This window comes from Carcharodon carcharias, chromosome 7 (genome assembly GCF_017639515.1).
Source record: "Carcharodon carcharias isolate sCarCar2 chromosome 7, sCarCar2.pri, whole genome shotgun sequence".
NCBI classification, from domain to species: domain Eukaryota; kingdom Metazoa; phylum Chordata; class Chondrichthyes; order Lamniformes; family Lamnidae; genus Carcharodon; species Carcharodon carcharias.
In genome coordinates this window covers 78673604-78690005 of record NC_054473.1, presented here as the reverse complement: position 1 = coordinate 78690005, position 16402 = coordinate 78673604, and the positions used below count along the sequence as shown (strand labels likewise).

Here is a 16402-nt window from a genome sequence, read left to right as displayed (position 1 = left end):
TTTGAAATTCTATAGATTCTGGAATGATTCCTGCAGTTTGGAAGGTAGCAGATGTCACTCCATTGTTTAAGAAGGGAGGAAGAGAGAAAATGGGGAACAACAAACCTGTTAGCCTTACATCGGTAGTAGGGAGAATGCTAGAATTCATTTAAAAGGATGTGATAAATGGATGCTTGGATAATGATGATCTGATTCGGCATAGTCAACATGGATTTATGAATGGGAGATCATGCTTGACAAATCTGTTGGAGTTTTTTCAGGAAGTTTCTAATAGATTGATAAAGGGAAGCCAGTGGACATTGTACAGTTGGATTTTCAGAAGGATTTTTTATAAAGTCTCCCACAGGAGATTGTTTAGCAAAATTAAAGCAGATGGGATAGGAGGTAATATACTGACATGGATTAAGGATTGGTTAGCAGGCAGAAAACAGGGAGTAGGAATAAATAGGCCATTCTCGCATTGGCAGGCTGTGACTAATGGGTTACTAGAAGGATCAGTACTCGGGCCCCAACTGTTCACTATATATATATATATATATATCAATGATTTAGAGGTGGGGACCAAATGTAATATTTCCAAGTTTGCAGATGACACAAAGCTAGGTGGGAATGTGTTGCGAGGAAGATGCAAAGCAACTTCAAGAGGATTTGGACAGACTTAGTGAGTGGGCAAGAACATGGCAGATGGAATATAATGTGGAAAACTTTGAGCTTATCCACTTTGGTAGGAGGAACAGATGCACAGAGTATTTCTTAAATAGTAAGAAATTAGAAAGTGTAGATGTACAAAAGGCCCTGCGTGTCCTCATCAATAAATTACTGAAGGCTAACATGCAGGTGCAGCAGGCAATTAGGAAAGCTAATGGTCTGTTGGCCTTCATTGCAAGAGGATTTGAGTGCAGGAGTAGTGAAGTCTTGCTTCAATTGTATAGCACCTTGGTTAGACCACACTTGGAGTAGTGTGTGCAGTTTTGGTCCCCTTACCTTAGGAAGGATATTATTGCCATAGAGAGAGTGCAATGAAGGTTCACCAGATTTGTTCCCGGGATTGCAGGTTTGTCCTATGAAGAGATTGGGGAAACTAGGCCTGTATTCTTTAGAGTTTCAAAGAATAAGAGGTGATTTCATCAAAACCTACAAAATACTTAAAGGGATAGACAGGGTAGATGCAGGTAAGACGTTTCCACTGGTTAGGGAGTATAGAACCCGGGGACACAATTTCAAAGTAATGGGGAAGCCACTTAGAATCGAGATGAAGAGAATATTTTTTACTCAGAGGGTTGTGAATCTTTGGAATTCTCTACCCCAGAAGGCTTTGGAAGCTCAGTCATTGAAAATGTTTAAAGTAGAGATTGACACATTTCTAATGACGTAAAGGGATAAGGGGATAGAGTGGGAAAAGGCATTGAAGTGGATGATCAGCCATGATTGTATTGAATGGGGGAGCAGGCCCAATAGGTTAAATGGCCTGCTCCTGCTCCTATGTTCCAAAAAATAAATCGCCTTTCACCTGAGAGAAAACGTAGAGAAGCAGAAGAATACAGGGAGGAAAGCAAAAGATATCAGGATGGAGAAAAAGAAATGATGAGAAGAGGGCAAGAGAGCAAAGGAGAGAAAAGGCAGCATAGGTTACATTATCCCTTCATCAATATCACTAAAACAAATTATACCATCATATTTCATTGCTCTTTGTGAACCTTGTTGTATGAAAATCAGCTGCCATATTTCCTACACTACTACATTGACTACATAAAAAAAATGACTTAATTGTCTAGTAAAGCTCTTTAGAATGCCCTGAGGTCATGAAAGGTGTGGAATAAGTGAAAGAGTTTCAAGTTAATATTTAAACCTGAGATATCTGGCTAATGAATCTGGAACTGATAAGAGGCTGATAAGAGACTGTTTACAGAAAAAATATGAAAAAGGGCAGAACAACAGCTCAAATTCAGATAGGTTGTATATTCATTCCTTCAAAAAAGACAACATTTATCTCTCCCAGTAAGCAGTCAAAGAAGTGATTTTAAAATGTGATAAATTCTGTATCACTGCAAATTTCTATACAAGTATAGAAGGATCTTATGATCTGAAATAGGCTGGATCAAGCACTGGACTGGGCTGCTCCAGTTCTCAGGGATATAGTAAGACCTCATCTTAATTTTTTCCTCCTTTTCTTAGTCAGAAACCAGCCAGATTAAAGGTCACTCTAGTTGGGTGAGAAGGACTGCAGTGAAAGGCTTTAGCCACAGAATAGAAATATGGGGCAGGGTGGGGTGGAGATGGAGAGTGGTATTTTGGATCGCAAACATGAACAAAAGAGCTGAATTCCAGGGATGAAGTGAGAGTGTCTGCCCTTGACATCAAGGCAGCATTTGACTGAGTGTAGCATCAAGGAGCCCTAGCAAACTAGAGTCAATTGGAATCAGGGAGAAAATTCTCTGCAGGTTGGAGACATACTAGCACAAAGGAAGATGTTTGTGGTTGTTGGAGGTCAATCATCTCAGTTCCAGGACATTACCGAAGGAGTTCCTTAGGGGGAGGTGATGGTGTAGTAGTATTGTCACTGGGCTAGTAATCCCGAGACCCAGGGTAATGCTCTGGGGACCTGGGTTCGAATCTATGGCAGATGGTGGAATTTGAATTCAATAAAAATTTGGAATTAAAAGTCTAATGATGACCATGGAATCATTGTTTTAAAAACCCATCTGGTTAACTAGTGTCCTTTAGGGAAGGAAATCTGCCATCCTTACTGGCCTATACGTGACTCTAGACCCACAGTAATGTGGTTGACTCTTAAATGCAAGGGCAGTTAAGAATGGGCAATAAATGCTGGCCTATAGCCAGTGATACCCACATCCAATAAATTTTTAAAAAATCAATAGGGGGAGATCGCAGGTCATGGGGAGGGAAGTAGGCAGATCACAGGAGCGGAGTTGGCTATGGCACATTAGCTTGGGGGACCAGGGGTGAATGACAGGGGGTGGGGGAGTGTGTGGTTAGGGAAGGTCTTCATGCTCCTGACCTACTAACTGTGCTGCAAAGTCTCTTTTGTGCTGGTTCTTGTGAGTCTCATCTCCTTTCAGATGCCAGGACAACCTAAGGTGCTCAGTGCAAAAGTTTGTTGAAATCTGAAACACACACCCTTTCAAATTCTTAATGGTTGAACAGTAATAATCTCAAGAATCCAGACAAAGGTATATACATCCTTTGTCAAAGCCAAAGTTGAGAAGTGTGAGTCATGTCATATGACTTGGAGAACCAGTTATCCTGTCTTGCTGTACTGCCACTCATTCTGCCATTTTCCATCTAGAAAGCAGCAGCTCAGCATCAGGGCTCTGTCCAGGTTTAAAAACCTAGCCCCATCTACATGCTTTCTACTGGAACTTTTAAAATTCTGTACCAGAGCCTACAAGACTAATTCACCTCCATGTGCCTTTCCTATTGTGGAAGTCATTTCTATTGGAAAAGTGAATTTCCCAGCATTATTCTTTGGCCTGCTGAACCCTGTGAAAGAATATACCATTGAACTTTGATTCTGGACTCCAGACTCACATTAAACAATAAGTCTTTGCCCTGTGGTCTTTGCCCTGAAACTCTTTCTTTAAGCATCTCTCTTTTATTGTATGAATGCACAGGAGGCTATGTGGCAACACCCCTCTCCCATGTTTTAAGTGTATGCAAATAAACTAACCCTCTAAGTTTACCCTATACTGAGTTTGTTGTGGAGTTATTAATAAAAATTGGATCAGACCAAAACTGAAGGTTGTGGATATATGCCACTGCTTACAAAGATGGAAATCAAAATCAAAACACCTTTCTGTTTACGGATGGATAATGACAGGAGAAATCAGAGCTGTTTAAATTAAATCCCCTTCTGTCCGTAACAGTATGTACTTCAATTTCACTCCTGCTATGTAGTCTATTGCTTTCTCTGAAAATCTGCTATGGGCCTGATGGCTGCATGCTACAGCTGAGAAGGAAGTGGCTCACTCACTTCCACTTTGTCATGACCTGTTTGGAAAACACACAGCAGACTCTAAAGGCTAGAAATGTAATTGTTGAACTTCACATGTAAACACATTCCAAATTCTTACTACAATCTTGTTTGTACTTCTGCTCCTTGGGTATTAACCCACAGTTCACCATTCAGAATTTGTAGCTTTAATTATTTATAGAAATAACAGCATAGGTTGAATATGTAAAATATTTAAATACTTATATATTCCACCATCAAGAAAAATTATTACCAAAATTCTACATTGTACAAGTATTAAAAATTCCATTTTACCTGTCTGTGAGCGGGGTGATGACCAAACGACCGGTGTTTCCCAAGTATTCATACCCATAAAGAAATTCAGCATTCACTGCACACACACGGAGATCATTCTGCGCCCAATAGTATCTGAAAGTCAATTTTCCACGCTTCAACACCAATGTCGCAAAGACATACAGAGTATAATCCATTTACTTATTCAAACCAGTTTTAATAGCCACCTGCGATTCAGAAATTGATCGAGTGACCATTCAGAGCTATGCAAGCACTTTGCATTGGTACTTGTCTACACACAAAACCACTGGAAAAACTTCAAATAAGGACCACTAAATTATTAGTTCTAAGACTCTTAGGTATTATCATAGGTACAAAGAACTGAGTGCAAGAGAGAGTTCTTCAGTCTCCTGGGGCATTGAAACAAGTCCTGGGGCAGGAGAGATCTGTAGAAGACAGACAGGTTTCACCTCATCTGGGCTGGTACTAATGTCCATGTAGAGAGGTTAGCTTATGCTGTGGGGAATGGTTTGAAATATCTTGGCAAGGGGTGGAGCACCAGGATATGGAGATGCAAGGTAAAGAGAGGGCTGAGAGACAAACATCATTTGAGTAAAGAATAGTTCAGAAATAGGAGGAATCAGATGGGCGAGATGAGAGGACAGAATGCAAGGCAGACAAAGGTGTGTTTGGAATGTTTGTGTCTAAGTGCACAAAGCATGGTAAATTAGGTTGGTGAGCTGCAGGTATAAATAGCCACATGGGATTATGATATAGTGGCATTAACCGAGCACTGGCACAAACAAGGGGAAGAGTGGGTAATAAATACTCCTGGTTACAATATATTCATGAAATATAGGGAATGAAGAAAAGCAAGGAGAATGGTAGTGTTGATCAGAGATACTGCTACAGTGCTAAAATGGGATGACCTGCTTGAGGGTTGAAAGATAGAATTTATTTGATTATAATTAAGGAACATTAGAGGAGCTATTGCATTTCTGGGTGTATACTATAGGCCACCAAATAGTGGGAAAGAATTAAAGAAGCAAATTTGCCAGAAGATGCAAGAACTTTAGAGAAGTAAAAATGGGGGCTTCAATTATCCCAATATAGACAAGATAAATAATAATGTAAAAGTCAAAGAGGGAGAGGAATTCCTGAAATGTGCACAAGAAAGTTTTCCTGATCAGTAGGGTTTTTGGCTCAATGAGGAAGTTCATTGGTGGATTTTGAACTGGGGAATGAAGTGGGATAAGTAAAACATGTTTTATTTGTGGAGCATTTGGAAAACAGTGCCCACAAAATCATTAGATTTAGAATAGTTATGGGAAAAGAAAATGTAGAATAAAATGTGAAAATAATATATTTTTTAACTGTTAGGAACAATTTTAAAACAGCCTGGGAACATAAAATATGCAAACACTCCCCTTCCTCACCATAGTTATGGTGGTCCTCAAAGCAATTAAAGTTAATACTGATACACATGAGCAATATTAATTCATATAGGAACTGAAATACAGCATAATAGAACAATTATTCATAGAGTCTGGATAATCAGTAAATATGGATGTGATATTCAGCTTAAGGGTTTTATGTTATGGTGCTTGATCCCGTAACCTGACTTACTAGCTACCATTTCAGGAAATCAGCCATTGCCTAGAACTACTTAATTTATAAAGACTTATCAACTGAGTTTATTTACCAAATGCTTTGACCATTGCATTGTGTAATGCATCAATTTGGGAAAGTAGATGAAAGAATCACCACCAGTAAACCATTTTTGGCACTTTGATGTTAATAAGGCCATGGTGGTAAACCACTGATCTCTGTTGCATATCATCCAAATCTTTCTAGTGATAAAATAGGCTTTTACCTGAGCTGACTAATCCATTCAAAGTCATTCACACTTTGAACATTTTCTTCCAGCAGGTTAGCCACTACATCCTTGGCATGTACTTCAATCACAATCAGTGCTGATAATATTGTTCTCTGCATTCTTGTCAGCTTCCCTCTCACGAGACTCACCAAATTATTCAGCTATATTTAATAAAAAGAAATTTAGAAGTCATTAGAAAGAAACTTTGGGCTAATTAACATTCATTACTGAAGTAGTATATGAGAAGTGTGAGGGAGAACCAACATTTGAGATATATATTCAAAAGGAAATACTATTTAAAATGTTAGCAAAATTAAAAGTTAAAAATTTACCAAACTCAAATGGTGCACATCCCAAAACACTTGAAGGAGGTTGGGAAGGAGATGGTGGAAGCACAACTATAATTTTCTGAAAATCTTTAGAAGCAGGTATTGAGCCAAATTACTACAGTGGGTTAAAATTATGTTCAAGGGAGGGAAAAAGAGATAAGGCAAGAAAAATGGCTTAATGAAATAAGATACTGTGGATGCTGCAGATCTGAAATAAAAACAAAGTGCTGAAAAAGCTCACCAGGCCTGGCAGCATCTGTGGAGAGAGAAATAATGTTTCAAGTCCAATATGAAACTTCTTCAGAGCTGGAAATAGGTTTGTTAGCCTTACCTCAACTGTGGCTCCTGGATGAAATAAGTGAACTCTCAGAATGGCATAAGCTTATTAGCGAGATAGCACGAATCACAATGAATAAGCAAAGGGGAGTGCATGCGGCATATGAATTTTCAAAAATTTGATAAGGTTTCATATAGGACAGTTATTACAAAGATATAGGGGGCTGAATTTTCCCCCTGTCGGGAGGGAAGTTGAAGGACAGGCGCGCACAGGAGCGCTTCCAATCGGCACCCCCGATCGGAGGCGCAGCGCCATTTTACGTGGGCGGGCCAATTAAGGCCTGCCCAGTGTGACATCTGCATGGAAGTGCTTTGGGTTCCCTGTGCGGGTGGGGGAGCATATCCCAAAATCAAGAGTACACTCTTTCACACATGCACACAAAAGAGCGCACTCATCTCCCTGAGGCTAAATGCTGCCTCAGGGAGATCAGCTGTAAATGTAAAAAAGATAGAAAAAGAAAAATAAAATTTCCCTAACATGTCTCCTCATGTGACATGAGTTGGGACATGTCCATAATTTTTACAAAACCTTTATTAAAATTTTTAAAGCCTACATGAAACCTCATCTCACCTGTGGATGAGGTTTCATATTTTATCTAGTTCCCGCCGGGGTTCCTGGACTGCCTGCCAACTTTAAGGTTGGACGGGCAGGTCCCTTAATTACTTAATTGGCCCTGTCAATGGCCTCAGTTGGCCATTGACAGGTTGGTGGGCACACAGCTGATTTTGTTGCGCCCCCGCCTTCCTGAAAATTTAAATGGGGCGCGGTGACGTCAGGAGTTCCCCTCGACGTCATCGCACGTTAATTTACACGTCAGCAAGCGGGCCCACCGACGTGTAAAATCCTACCAGGGATTCTGAAGCATCATCATAGGACTTTGTTAAGTATTTATATACTGATTTTGCAAACATTAATTTCTAGGTTATAGCACCACATAATAGAAGAACATGTTACAGCTCCCCATTAGATTAAGTCCTGAACTCAGCTGTCCAGATAAGGTTAGATTCTCCTGAAGCCATCAAAGTAATTTTCCCTAGGATGGTAACAGGGGGTCTATACTTGTCTTCAGCACCTCAGGGCTGGGTGGGTCCCTGAGCACTGGAAACACAAAAAATCAGGTGCGGTTTTACACCCTATCTGAGTTTTACTCTCTATTTAAGTTAAGGGCGAGTGATAATGGGCAAGGTGTAAAACTGGGGTTCCACCTGATTCCATGGGAGACCCATCCAGTGAGTTAGGTTAATAACATTAAGAGCTTAATGTCTACAATTGTACAACTGAAAATAAAGAATGTGCAAGGTTATGAGGATAAGGCAGGGGAGTGGAATAGGTAGAAAGCTCTTTCAGGGGGCCAGTGCAGACTCGATGGGATGAATGGCCTCCTTCTATAAAGTTTCTATCATTCTGTAATATTTACTGAGTAGCTGCTTGTCCAGGCAACTTGCCCAGAATGAAGCAGCGCCTTCAGCATTGTTTGAGTAGATTGTGGAATGAGGAATTCCACAATGAGGAATATGGGACAGTATGTCAACGGCATACCTAAAAACAAGGTACCAACCTGGTAAAGCTATAACACAGCACCACAGGCATACTAAACAGCAGAAGTGGCATTCTACAGCCATTGCTAGGCAACACAACCAACAGATCTGTTCAGCTTTCTGTAGTCCTGCCACATCCAATCATGAATAGTGGTTGACAATTAAACAATTAAAACAGGAGGAGGAGGAGGCTCAACAAGCATCTCTCTCCTTAACGATAGTAGAGCCCAGTATATCTGTGCAAAAGACAAGGATGAAGCACTTGCAACCATCTTCAGTCAGCCAAATGGATGATCCATCTCAGCCTCATCCTGAGGTTCCTACTATCACAAATGCAAATCTTCAGCCAATTTGATTCACTTCATGTGATATCAAGAAAGAGTGTTCTAGATACAGCAAAGGCTATGGGCCCTGACAACATCCCAGATGTCAGTTCTGTTGAAGGGTCATGAGGACTCGAAATGTCAACTGTGCTCTTCTCCGCCGATGCTGCCAGAACTGCTGAGTTTTTCCAGGTATTTCTGTTTCTGTTTTGTTTTGGGTTTCCAGCATCCACAGTTTTTTGTTTTTATCCCAGATTTCATGCTGTTGTGCTCCATAATTAGCTGCACCTCTAGCCAAGCTATTCTAGTGCAGCCACAATAAAGGTCACAACATGTCTACCTGATAGCATGTAAAATTTCCCAGTTATGTCCTGTCCACAAAAAGCAAGACAAATTCAATCTAGCTAATTATCACTCCATCAGACTGCTCTTAATCATCAGCAAAGTGATGGACAGTGTCATTGGCAGTGCCATCAAGCAGCACTCACTTACTAATAACCAGCTCATTGATACTCAGATAAAAGCAAAATACTGCGGATGCTGGAAATCTGAAACAAGAAGAGAAAATGCTGGAAAAACTCAGCAGGCCTAGCAGCATCTGTGGAGAGAGAAACAGAGTTAATGTTTCGAGTCTGTATGACCCTTTTTCAGAGGTCAATCTGATCAAAGAGCAGCCTTTCCTTTTTTAAAATCTCTTCATGGGATGTGGTCATTGCTGGCAAGACCAGCATTTGTTGTGCAAGCCTAGTTGTCCTTGTCCTTTGGTTGTGATTGTTGGATGTAAATTATCGCAGCCCAAGGGCATCACTGCTTGAGTTCCTTAGGGTAGTGTCTTAGGCCCAGCCATCTTCAGCTGCTTCATCAAAGGTTTCCCCTCCATCATAAGGTCAGAATTGGCGATGTTCAATGATGATTGCACAGTATTTAGTACCATTCGCAACCCCTCAGACATTGAAGCAGTCTGTGCCCAAATGCAGCAAGACCTGGAGCACATCCAGGCTTGGGCTGATAAGTGGGAAGTGACATTCACGCCACACAAATGCCAGGTAACTGCCAAACAACAGAGAATTTAACCATCTCCCCATGATATTCAATTGCATTACCATCACTGATTCTCCCTCCATCAACATCCTGAGGATTACCAGTGATCAGAAATGAACTGTAATAGCCACTGTGCCTACAAGTACAAGCCCTAGGCCGGGTGTTCTGGATGAGTGAGTTACCTCCCAACTCCCCAAAGCTTGTCTACAATCTACAAGTACAAATTAGGAGTGATGGAATATTCCTCATTTACCTGAATAAGTGCAGCTCTAACAACATGCAAAAAGCTGAAGAGGACAAAGCAGCCCGATTAATCCACACTCCATTCATCACTTTAAACATGCACTTGTTCCATCACCACTGCACATGGCAGCAGTGTGTACCATTTACAAGATGCAGGGCAGCAATTTGCCAAGGTTCCTTCAACAGGACTTTCTAAACTTGTGACCTCTATTACCAAAACGAACAAAGGCAGCCAGTGCACAGGAACACTGCTATCTGCAAGTTCTCCTCCAAGTCACATACCATTCAGGCTTGGAAATATATCATCATTCCTTCACTGATGCTGGGGCAAAATCCTGGAACTCTCTACCTAACAGCGCTGAGAATGTACCTACACTACATGGACTGCTGGGGTTCAAGAAAGTAGTTCACCAACACCTTCTCAAGGACATCTAGGGATGAGCAACAAATGCTGGTCTTGCTAGCAATGACCACATCCCATGAAGAGATTTCAAAAAAAGGGAGGCTGCTCTTTGATCTGATTGACCTCCTATTCAGTTTCTAAGTCCACCATTCCTGTTTCAATGTTTAGTTAGGGGGTAGGCTAAAGGGGACGAAGATGAATGGCAAGTTGAACATCAATGGAAAAATTTTCTCCCCACTGGGGGGGAAGTGCAGGAGCAGGCGCGTACAGGCGCGCCTCTGATTGGTGCTCCCGATCGGGGGCATGCCGCCATTTTACGTGGACGGGCCAATTAAGGTCCGCCCAGAGTGACGTCCGCCAGGAAGCACTATGTGCTCCCTGTGCGGTTGGGGGAGGGGAGATTCCCTAAGCCGGAAGAGCGCATTCATCTCCCTGAGGTTAAGTGCTGCCTCAGGGAGATTGGCACCAAATTCAAAAATGGTCAATGGACAAAATTAAAATTTCCCTGACATGTCCCCTTATGTGACACTGTCATATGAGTTGGGACATGTCCATCACTTTTATTCAAACTTTTATTAAATTTTTAAAAACCCTCATGAAACCTCAACCCGCCTGTGGATGAGGTTTCATGTTTTTTCTGAAGCTCGCCAGGACTCCCGGCCTGCCTGCCAACCTTAAAGTTGGACGGGTAGGTCCATTAATTACTTCAATTAGTTTTTAAATGGCCTCGATTGGCCGTTGACAGGTCGGCGGGCGCACAGCTTATTTGGCTGCGCCCCCGCCAACCTGAAAATTGAACTGATATGGGGTGATGTCAGGAGTTCTGCTCGATGTCATCACACGTCATTATACGCATTGGGGAGCGGGCCCCACCCCCCGCTTGCCGAACTCAATATCCCGACCCAAGTGTATAAGCATTCCTTGCATTCAGGCCAGTGGAAGGCATGTGAGCGAATTCATTAGCAAACTGTGACGTGCTGATCAATACCATTCTAACATTTGTCCCTGCCTATTAATGTTGTTATTTACTTGTTCAATGAGCAGTTTTTATGGTAATGTTTATACTAAATGTATCTTCATTATTAAAAGTAATTTACAGTCAATTACTGTGAAATTGTGGTCAGTAAACATTATAACTATACAAGAAATATAACAATCCTGTATATTTTATATATAATGGTACGTGCATGCACATTATTCATTCCATAGTATCCACCAATGTTTTGCATTTTAGCTAACAGTTGATGCTATACAAACCTGACTGCCAAGCTTTGGGAACAGTCTGCTTCCCAGATCTCCAATCTGGAGTGCTTCAGATACCTCCATGGTCCAGAAGGTCTGGCAACTTGCAATAACCACCTGTCCAGGCCAGATCAGGACCCACTCTGAACGAATGGTCTACATAAAACAGCATAGTATTATTGTACATATGGGGTTCATTATTGATAATAACCATCAGACAGCTCCAACTGGCAGAATGAAAAGCTAATTCAGCACTTAAAAAGATCTCTGAATTTAACAATTCTGCAAATATTATTTCAGTGAGCAAGCAGTAAATCTATAGGATAGGCTCCATAGGGACACAGCAGAAGTAGATAGTAAATGCAAACTAGATAGGTTTTTTAAGAGAATAATATTTTGGAATATAGTATATAGAGTATTTTGAGTCATGACATGTAGTACTTGTACCTTGGTTAGGAGAAATGGGTGATTTTGGACTTATGGCTCCCAAAGCTCTCCAATACTGGGTGTTTCTCCATTTCATGCCTGTGTCCGTTACAGACTAACTGATAGAGATTGCTTGCTATGCTTAGCAGAAGACAAACTAGATGGACCATGGTCATATTTTCATCTGGCAATTCCTATTTTCGTATACTCCTAAATGATTCTGCTCTTGACGATCAAAGTTAAATCTATTTCTAATCGAAAATAAACAACTGTGGGCATGACTTTATCTTATTGATGCTTTCATTTTCAATTGAAGAATATATAAAGATACAGGGAAAGAGCAGTGGAATGGAGAGCAGGATGCTTGAGGGACCATGAGATGTGGCAGTCAGCGATTCCATGATGTGGCTGCCAGTACAAAGTGCACTTAACAGGGCAAGTGATGTCAGTTTCTTTTTTAGTCATCTGTAGTGATAGAACACTCTGTTAGGTGTAGGATCAAAATTCCTGGTGAAGAGCCAATGCACATTAACTTTGGAAGATAGCTGAATTTGAGTATTATTGAAGGTTGGAATTTTAACTTGTACTGCTTTACCACTTGAGATATTAGGCTGCCAACCATATTATACGATATTAGCTATGTATTTATTAGGCCAAATCTTCCAGTCTCCGTGTGGGGACCCTTGGGAAGTCCTGGCGCATGGACCTCCATGGGAATTGCCTGGAAAGTTTCAAGTTTCAAATTCCAATAGGTGATTCCCCTGCTTCCTGGGACCCTCCACGAATGTCTTCAACTCTAGTGTCTGAACTAGAGTTGGAGACTTGGGGCAGTTCTGCAGTACTTAGCTGAATAGTTATCAAGAAATGTTAGACAGAAAAAACCTTGTCTAACAACTGGGTAATTCCACAACTCACCTCCAAATCAACCCTTGGCCCCACCCCACACACACCCCCCCACCCCACCCATCCCCCCCACGCCCCACCAACTACCTCCCTGACCTAACGTTCCCCTAAAACCTGATTACCCTTGACCATCAGACTAACACCCCAACCCGACCCCACCCAACTACCATCTTCAACTACCTGACTACCCCCCTGACCTGACTACCCTGACCACCCAGCTAACCTCCCCGCCCAACCACCGACCCGACTATCCCCCAACCCCGACCATTCAACTACCTTCCCGACAACTTGACTAACCTCCCACTGACCCAACAAACCCAACCCGACTACCCCCTCCAACTGCTCCCGACTACTCCCCGACCTATCTACCAATTCACCCACCTCAACCACCTACCACTTCACCCACCTACTGCCTCACCGACCTCCCCGTTCACTCACTCACCCATTCATTTACATCCATTTACTAACATTCAAACTAGACCTTTAAACTAACCATATGACAGCTGTTGCCATAAAAACTCTACTCCGGTCTGATGGAGTTCGCCGTGGGATGCTGCCATGCACAATTCTGTGAATGCTGGGCTTGGAAGGTCCAAAAAGAAATGCGGAGCACCATCAAGTCAGGGGAATTTTTGAGTGCAGCAGCAATCCAGTGATCATTACTGCTGTTCAGAAGATCCGGGCCAAGTGTCTTTGGGAAACTATAGGAATATTTGTGTCTGGGGCTATCAATTTGCAATCAGAAGAACTTGAACTGGCATATTGAAATGATAGACGAACAAGGATCTTAACCTGAGTCTTATAATTGTGAAAGTCACAACACAGAAGGAAACCATTGTCATGTTGAGCCTATGCTAGTGTCAATTCAGAAATTGAGCAATTTATTCTAATCCCATTTTGGTGACAATCAGGGGCAATGGGAGGCAGCAGGCATGTGTTTTGAATGTGGGGTTAGGAGGAACACTCTTGGAAGAGCCTTAAAGTTTAAGGACTGTCCACTGGGCTGCATGTAGACCTTTTTTTCCCTGAATGCAGCCATAGTGGCTGCCTCAGGACAAACCACTGTTACAAATTGGAGTTCAAACCGATATTAGGCCCCTTTTTGCATAAGTAAAGGGATTCACGCCTGTTGGTTGTGGGGCCAGGATGTCAATTTTTTGGCTTTTATAAATGTGTTGGGCATTGCATTTTCAGTTCACAATAAGTGAAATGAAAAAGATTGACTTGCACTAATAGTGCCTTTCATGGCATTGCAAAGCACTTTATAGACAATTAAGTACCTTTGAAGCATAGTCACTATTGTAAAAGCAAAATACTGCGGGTGCTAGAAATCTGAAAACAAAAACAGAAATGCTGGAAAAACTCAGCAGGTCTGGCAGCATCTGTGGAGAGAGAAACAGAGTTAACGTTTCAAGTCTGTATAACTCTTCTTCAGAGCTGAAGAGAAGTGGAAATGTGTCTCATTCTGAAAAAGAGTTATACGGACTCGAAACGTTAACTCTGTTTCTCTTTCCACAGATGCTGCTAGACCTGCTGAGTTTTTCCAGCATTTTCTGTTTTTGTCACTATTGTAATGTAAGAAACATAGCAGCCAATTGTTGTACATCAAGCTCCCACAAGCAACTATGTGATAATCATCAAATAATCTGTTTTTGTGATGTTGATTGAGGGATAAATGGCCAGGACACTGGGGATAACTCCCCCACTGTTCTTTGAAATGGTGTAATTAGACCTTATTACGTTCACCCGAGAGGATAGGCTGGGCCTCAGTTTAATGTCTCATCCATAAATTGGCGCCCCACAATGCTGGAATATCAGCCTTGATCTTTGTGCTCAAATGGAGTGGACACTTGCTGCCCAACATTTTGGAGGTTTAGGAGCTCTTTTTCACAGGGTGAACAGCTGTCAGGAAGCTGAATAGCTCAGTTTCTGTCACACCCTTAGAAACCTTTGCTATGAAGAAACTCGGTGGGAGAAGCGAGCAAGTTAATACTGTTAGGGAACAGAATAATGTGAAAGGCATTCAACTAATAACAGGAAGCCTCAATAGTTGTTTCAATTATGTATTCATTCTCATTTCTCAGTCTGTGACTTTGATATTCCTATAGATTAAGCAAATGATCTCAGCACTTTCCCTTTAAGTAGAAATTCTGCAATTTTTCTCAGGAACAGCGTGCTTTTTTAAGGGAGGTTTAGATTTACCTTTTACAGGGCCCTGTCAGCAATATTCACACTTTGAAAGAAATTTGCTGCTGAGATACCCTTTTTAAAACATGTCTTTGATGGCAATACTCCCTTCTTAAGGAACAACAATCTGCAATGCCAGTCTATATAATGACATTGCGCCTGACCTCAATTAAATTTCAAGAAGCTGAGGAAGTTAATTAATTGTAGCCCAAATGATCTCATCCCACTGACTATGCATGTATTCACGTGGGACTGAATTTTCCCTTTGGCGTGCAGGGGCAGGCCCTGCACGTCCGCGCGTAAAATGATGCGCAGTGACGTTGGGCAAGCATCCCGACGTCACCGCACACCATCACAATATTTTGCTAGGCGAATGATCATGATGATATCCGATGCGTGCTCGCCATTAATTAACCAGCCAGTTAAGGCCCTTGAGGCAGCAATCGATGCTGATTTTTCGGCACCCGCGTGATCTTCAGCTCGGCGCAAGGGTGCAATGGGCAGGTGTGTCAGACACATTTATATTAGCCTCATCCACAGGCGGGATAAGTGAGCTCACTAGGTTCGTGAATGTGCACAGTCAAGCATTGATTTCTGAAAATTTTTGAAACTTGCCTGTGTGATCTGCAGTACTTCAAAACACATACCAGCTGGTTTTTCTGGACTCTTAAACCTTCAGGTCAGCACTCTGCAGTGAGTAATCTTCCTGCAGGTTTCTAGAAGCCTTTCCTTAGCCTGGAAATGGGAGCTGAAATGTCCACTGGAGGCAGCTCCTCTGAAGAGGAAGGGAGGGCTAGAAGGGGTAGGAGGCCAGGAGTGCACATTCAGCCTCCAGGGGAGTCACCTTTGGGAGGACAGGTGCAGGCACAAGAGGCGCAAGGCCAAGAAGTAGTCCAAGACAGAAGGGGCTGCAGAAGACACCACTATCCTGCTGCCAGGGTATATAGGCGGCGAAGCAGCTACCTCAATATGTCTGAGGTGCAGTGCCTAAGGAGGCTCCATCTCTCAAGGGGGACAGTCAACTATATCTGTCAGATGATTGGACCTGAAATCTCCACTAACTATGTGGGTGGATGCCCCATGCCAGTGGCTCTGAAGGTCACAGCTGCCCTTAACTTCTATGCCTCTAGCTCCTTCCAGAGGTTGGTGGGTGATCTTTGTGGTATCTCCCAATCAGCTGTCCACACTTGTGCCAAGCAGGTTACAGACTCTCTGTTCAGGAGTGCCTTGACCTTCATCCATTACCGTTGGGACCAGGCAAGCCAGACATGGCGAGCCAGATGCTTCGCA

General features: G+C 42.2%; 1 protein-coding gene across 1 annotated transcript in view; it reads right to left on the bottom strand.

Annotated features, from left to right (window-relative positions):
• dnah1 (dynein, axonemal, heavy chain 1) overlaps positions 1–16402 on the bottom strand; it is a 524711-nt gene that overhangs the window by 301912 nt on the left and 206397 nt on the right. Inside the window, exons 25-27 of the mRNA XM_041191637.1 lie at positions 11612–11752; positions 6138–6301; positions 4286–4399 (exon numbers count right to left, since the gene is read on the bottom strand). Of these exons, the coding sequence (XP_041047571.1) occupies positions 4286–4399; positions 6138–6301; positions 11612–11752 (419 nt within the window). The remainder of the gene's footprint in view (positions 1–4285; positions 4400–6137; positions 6302–11611; positions 11753–16402) is intronic.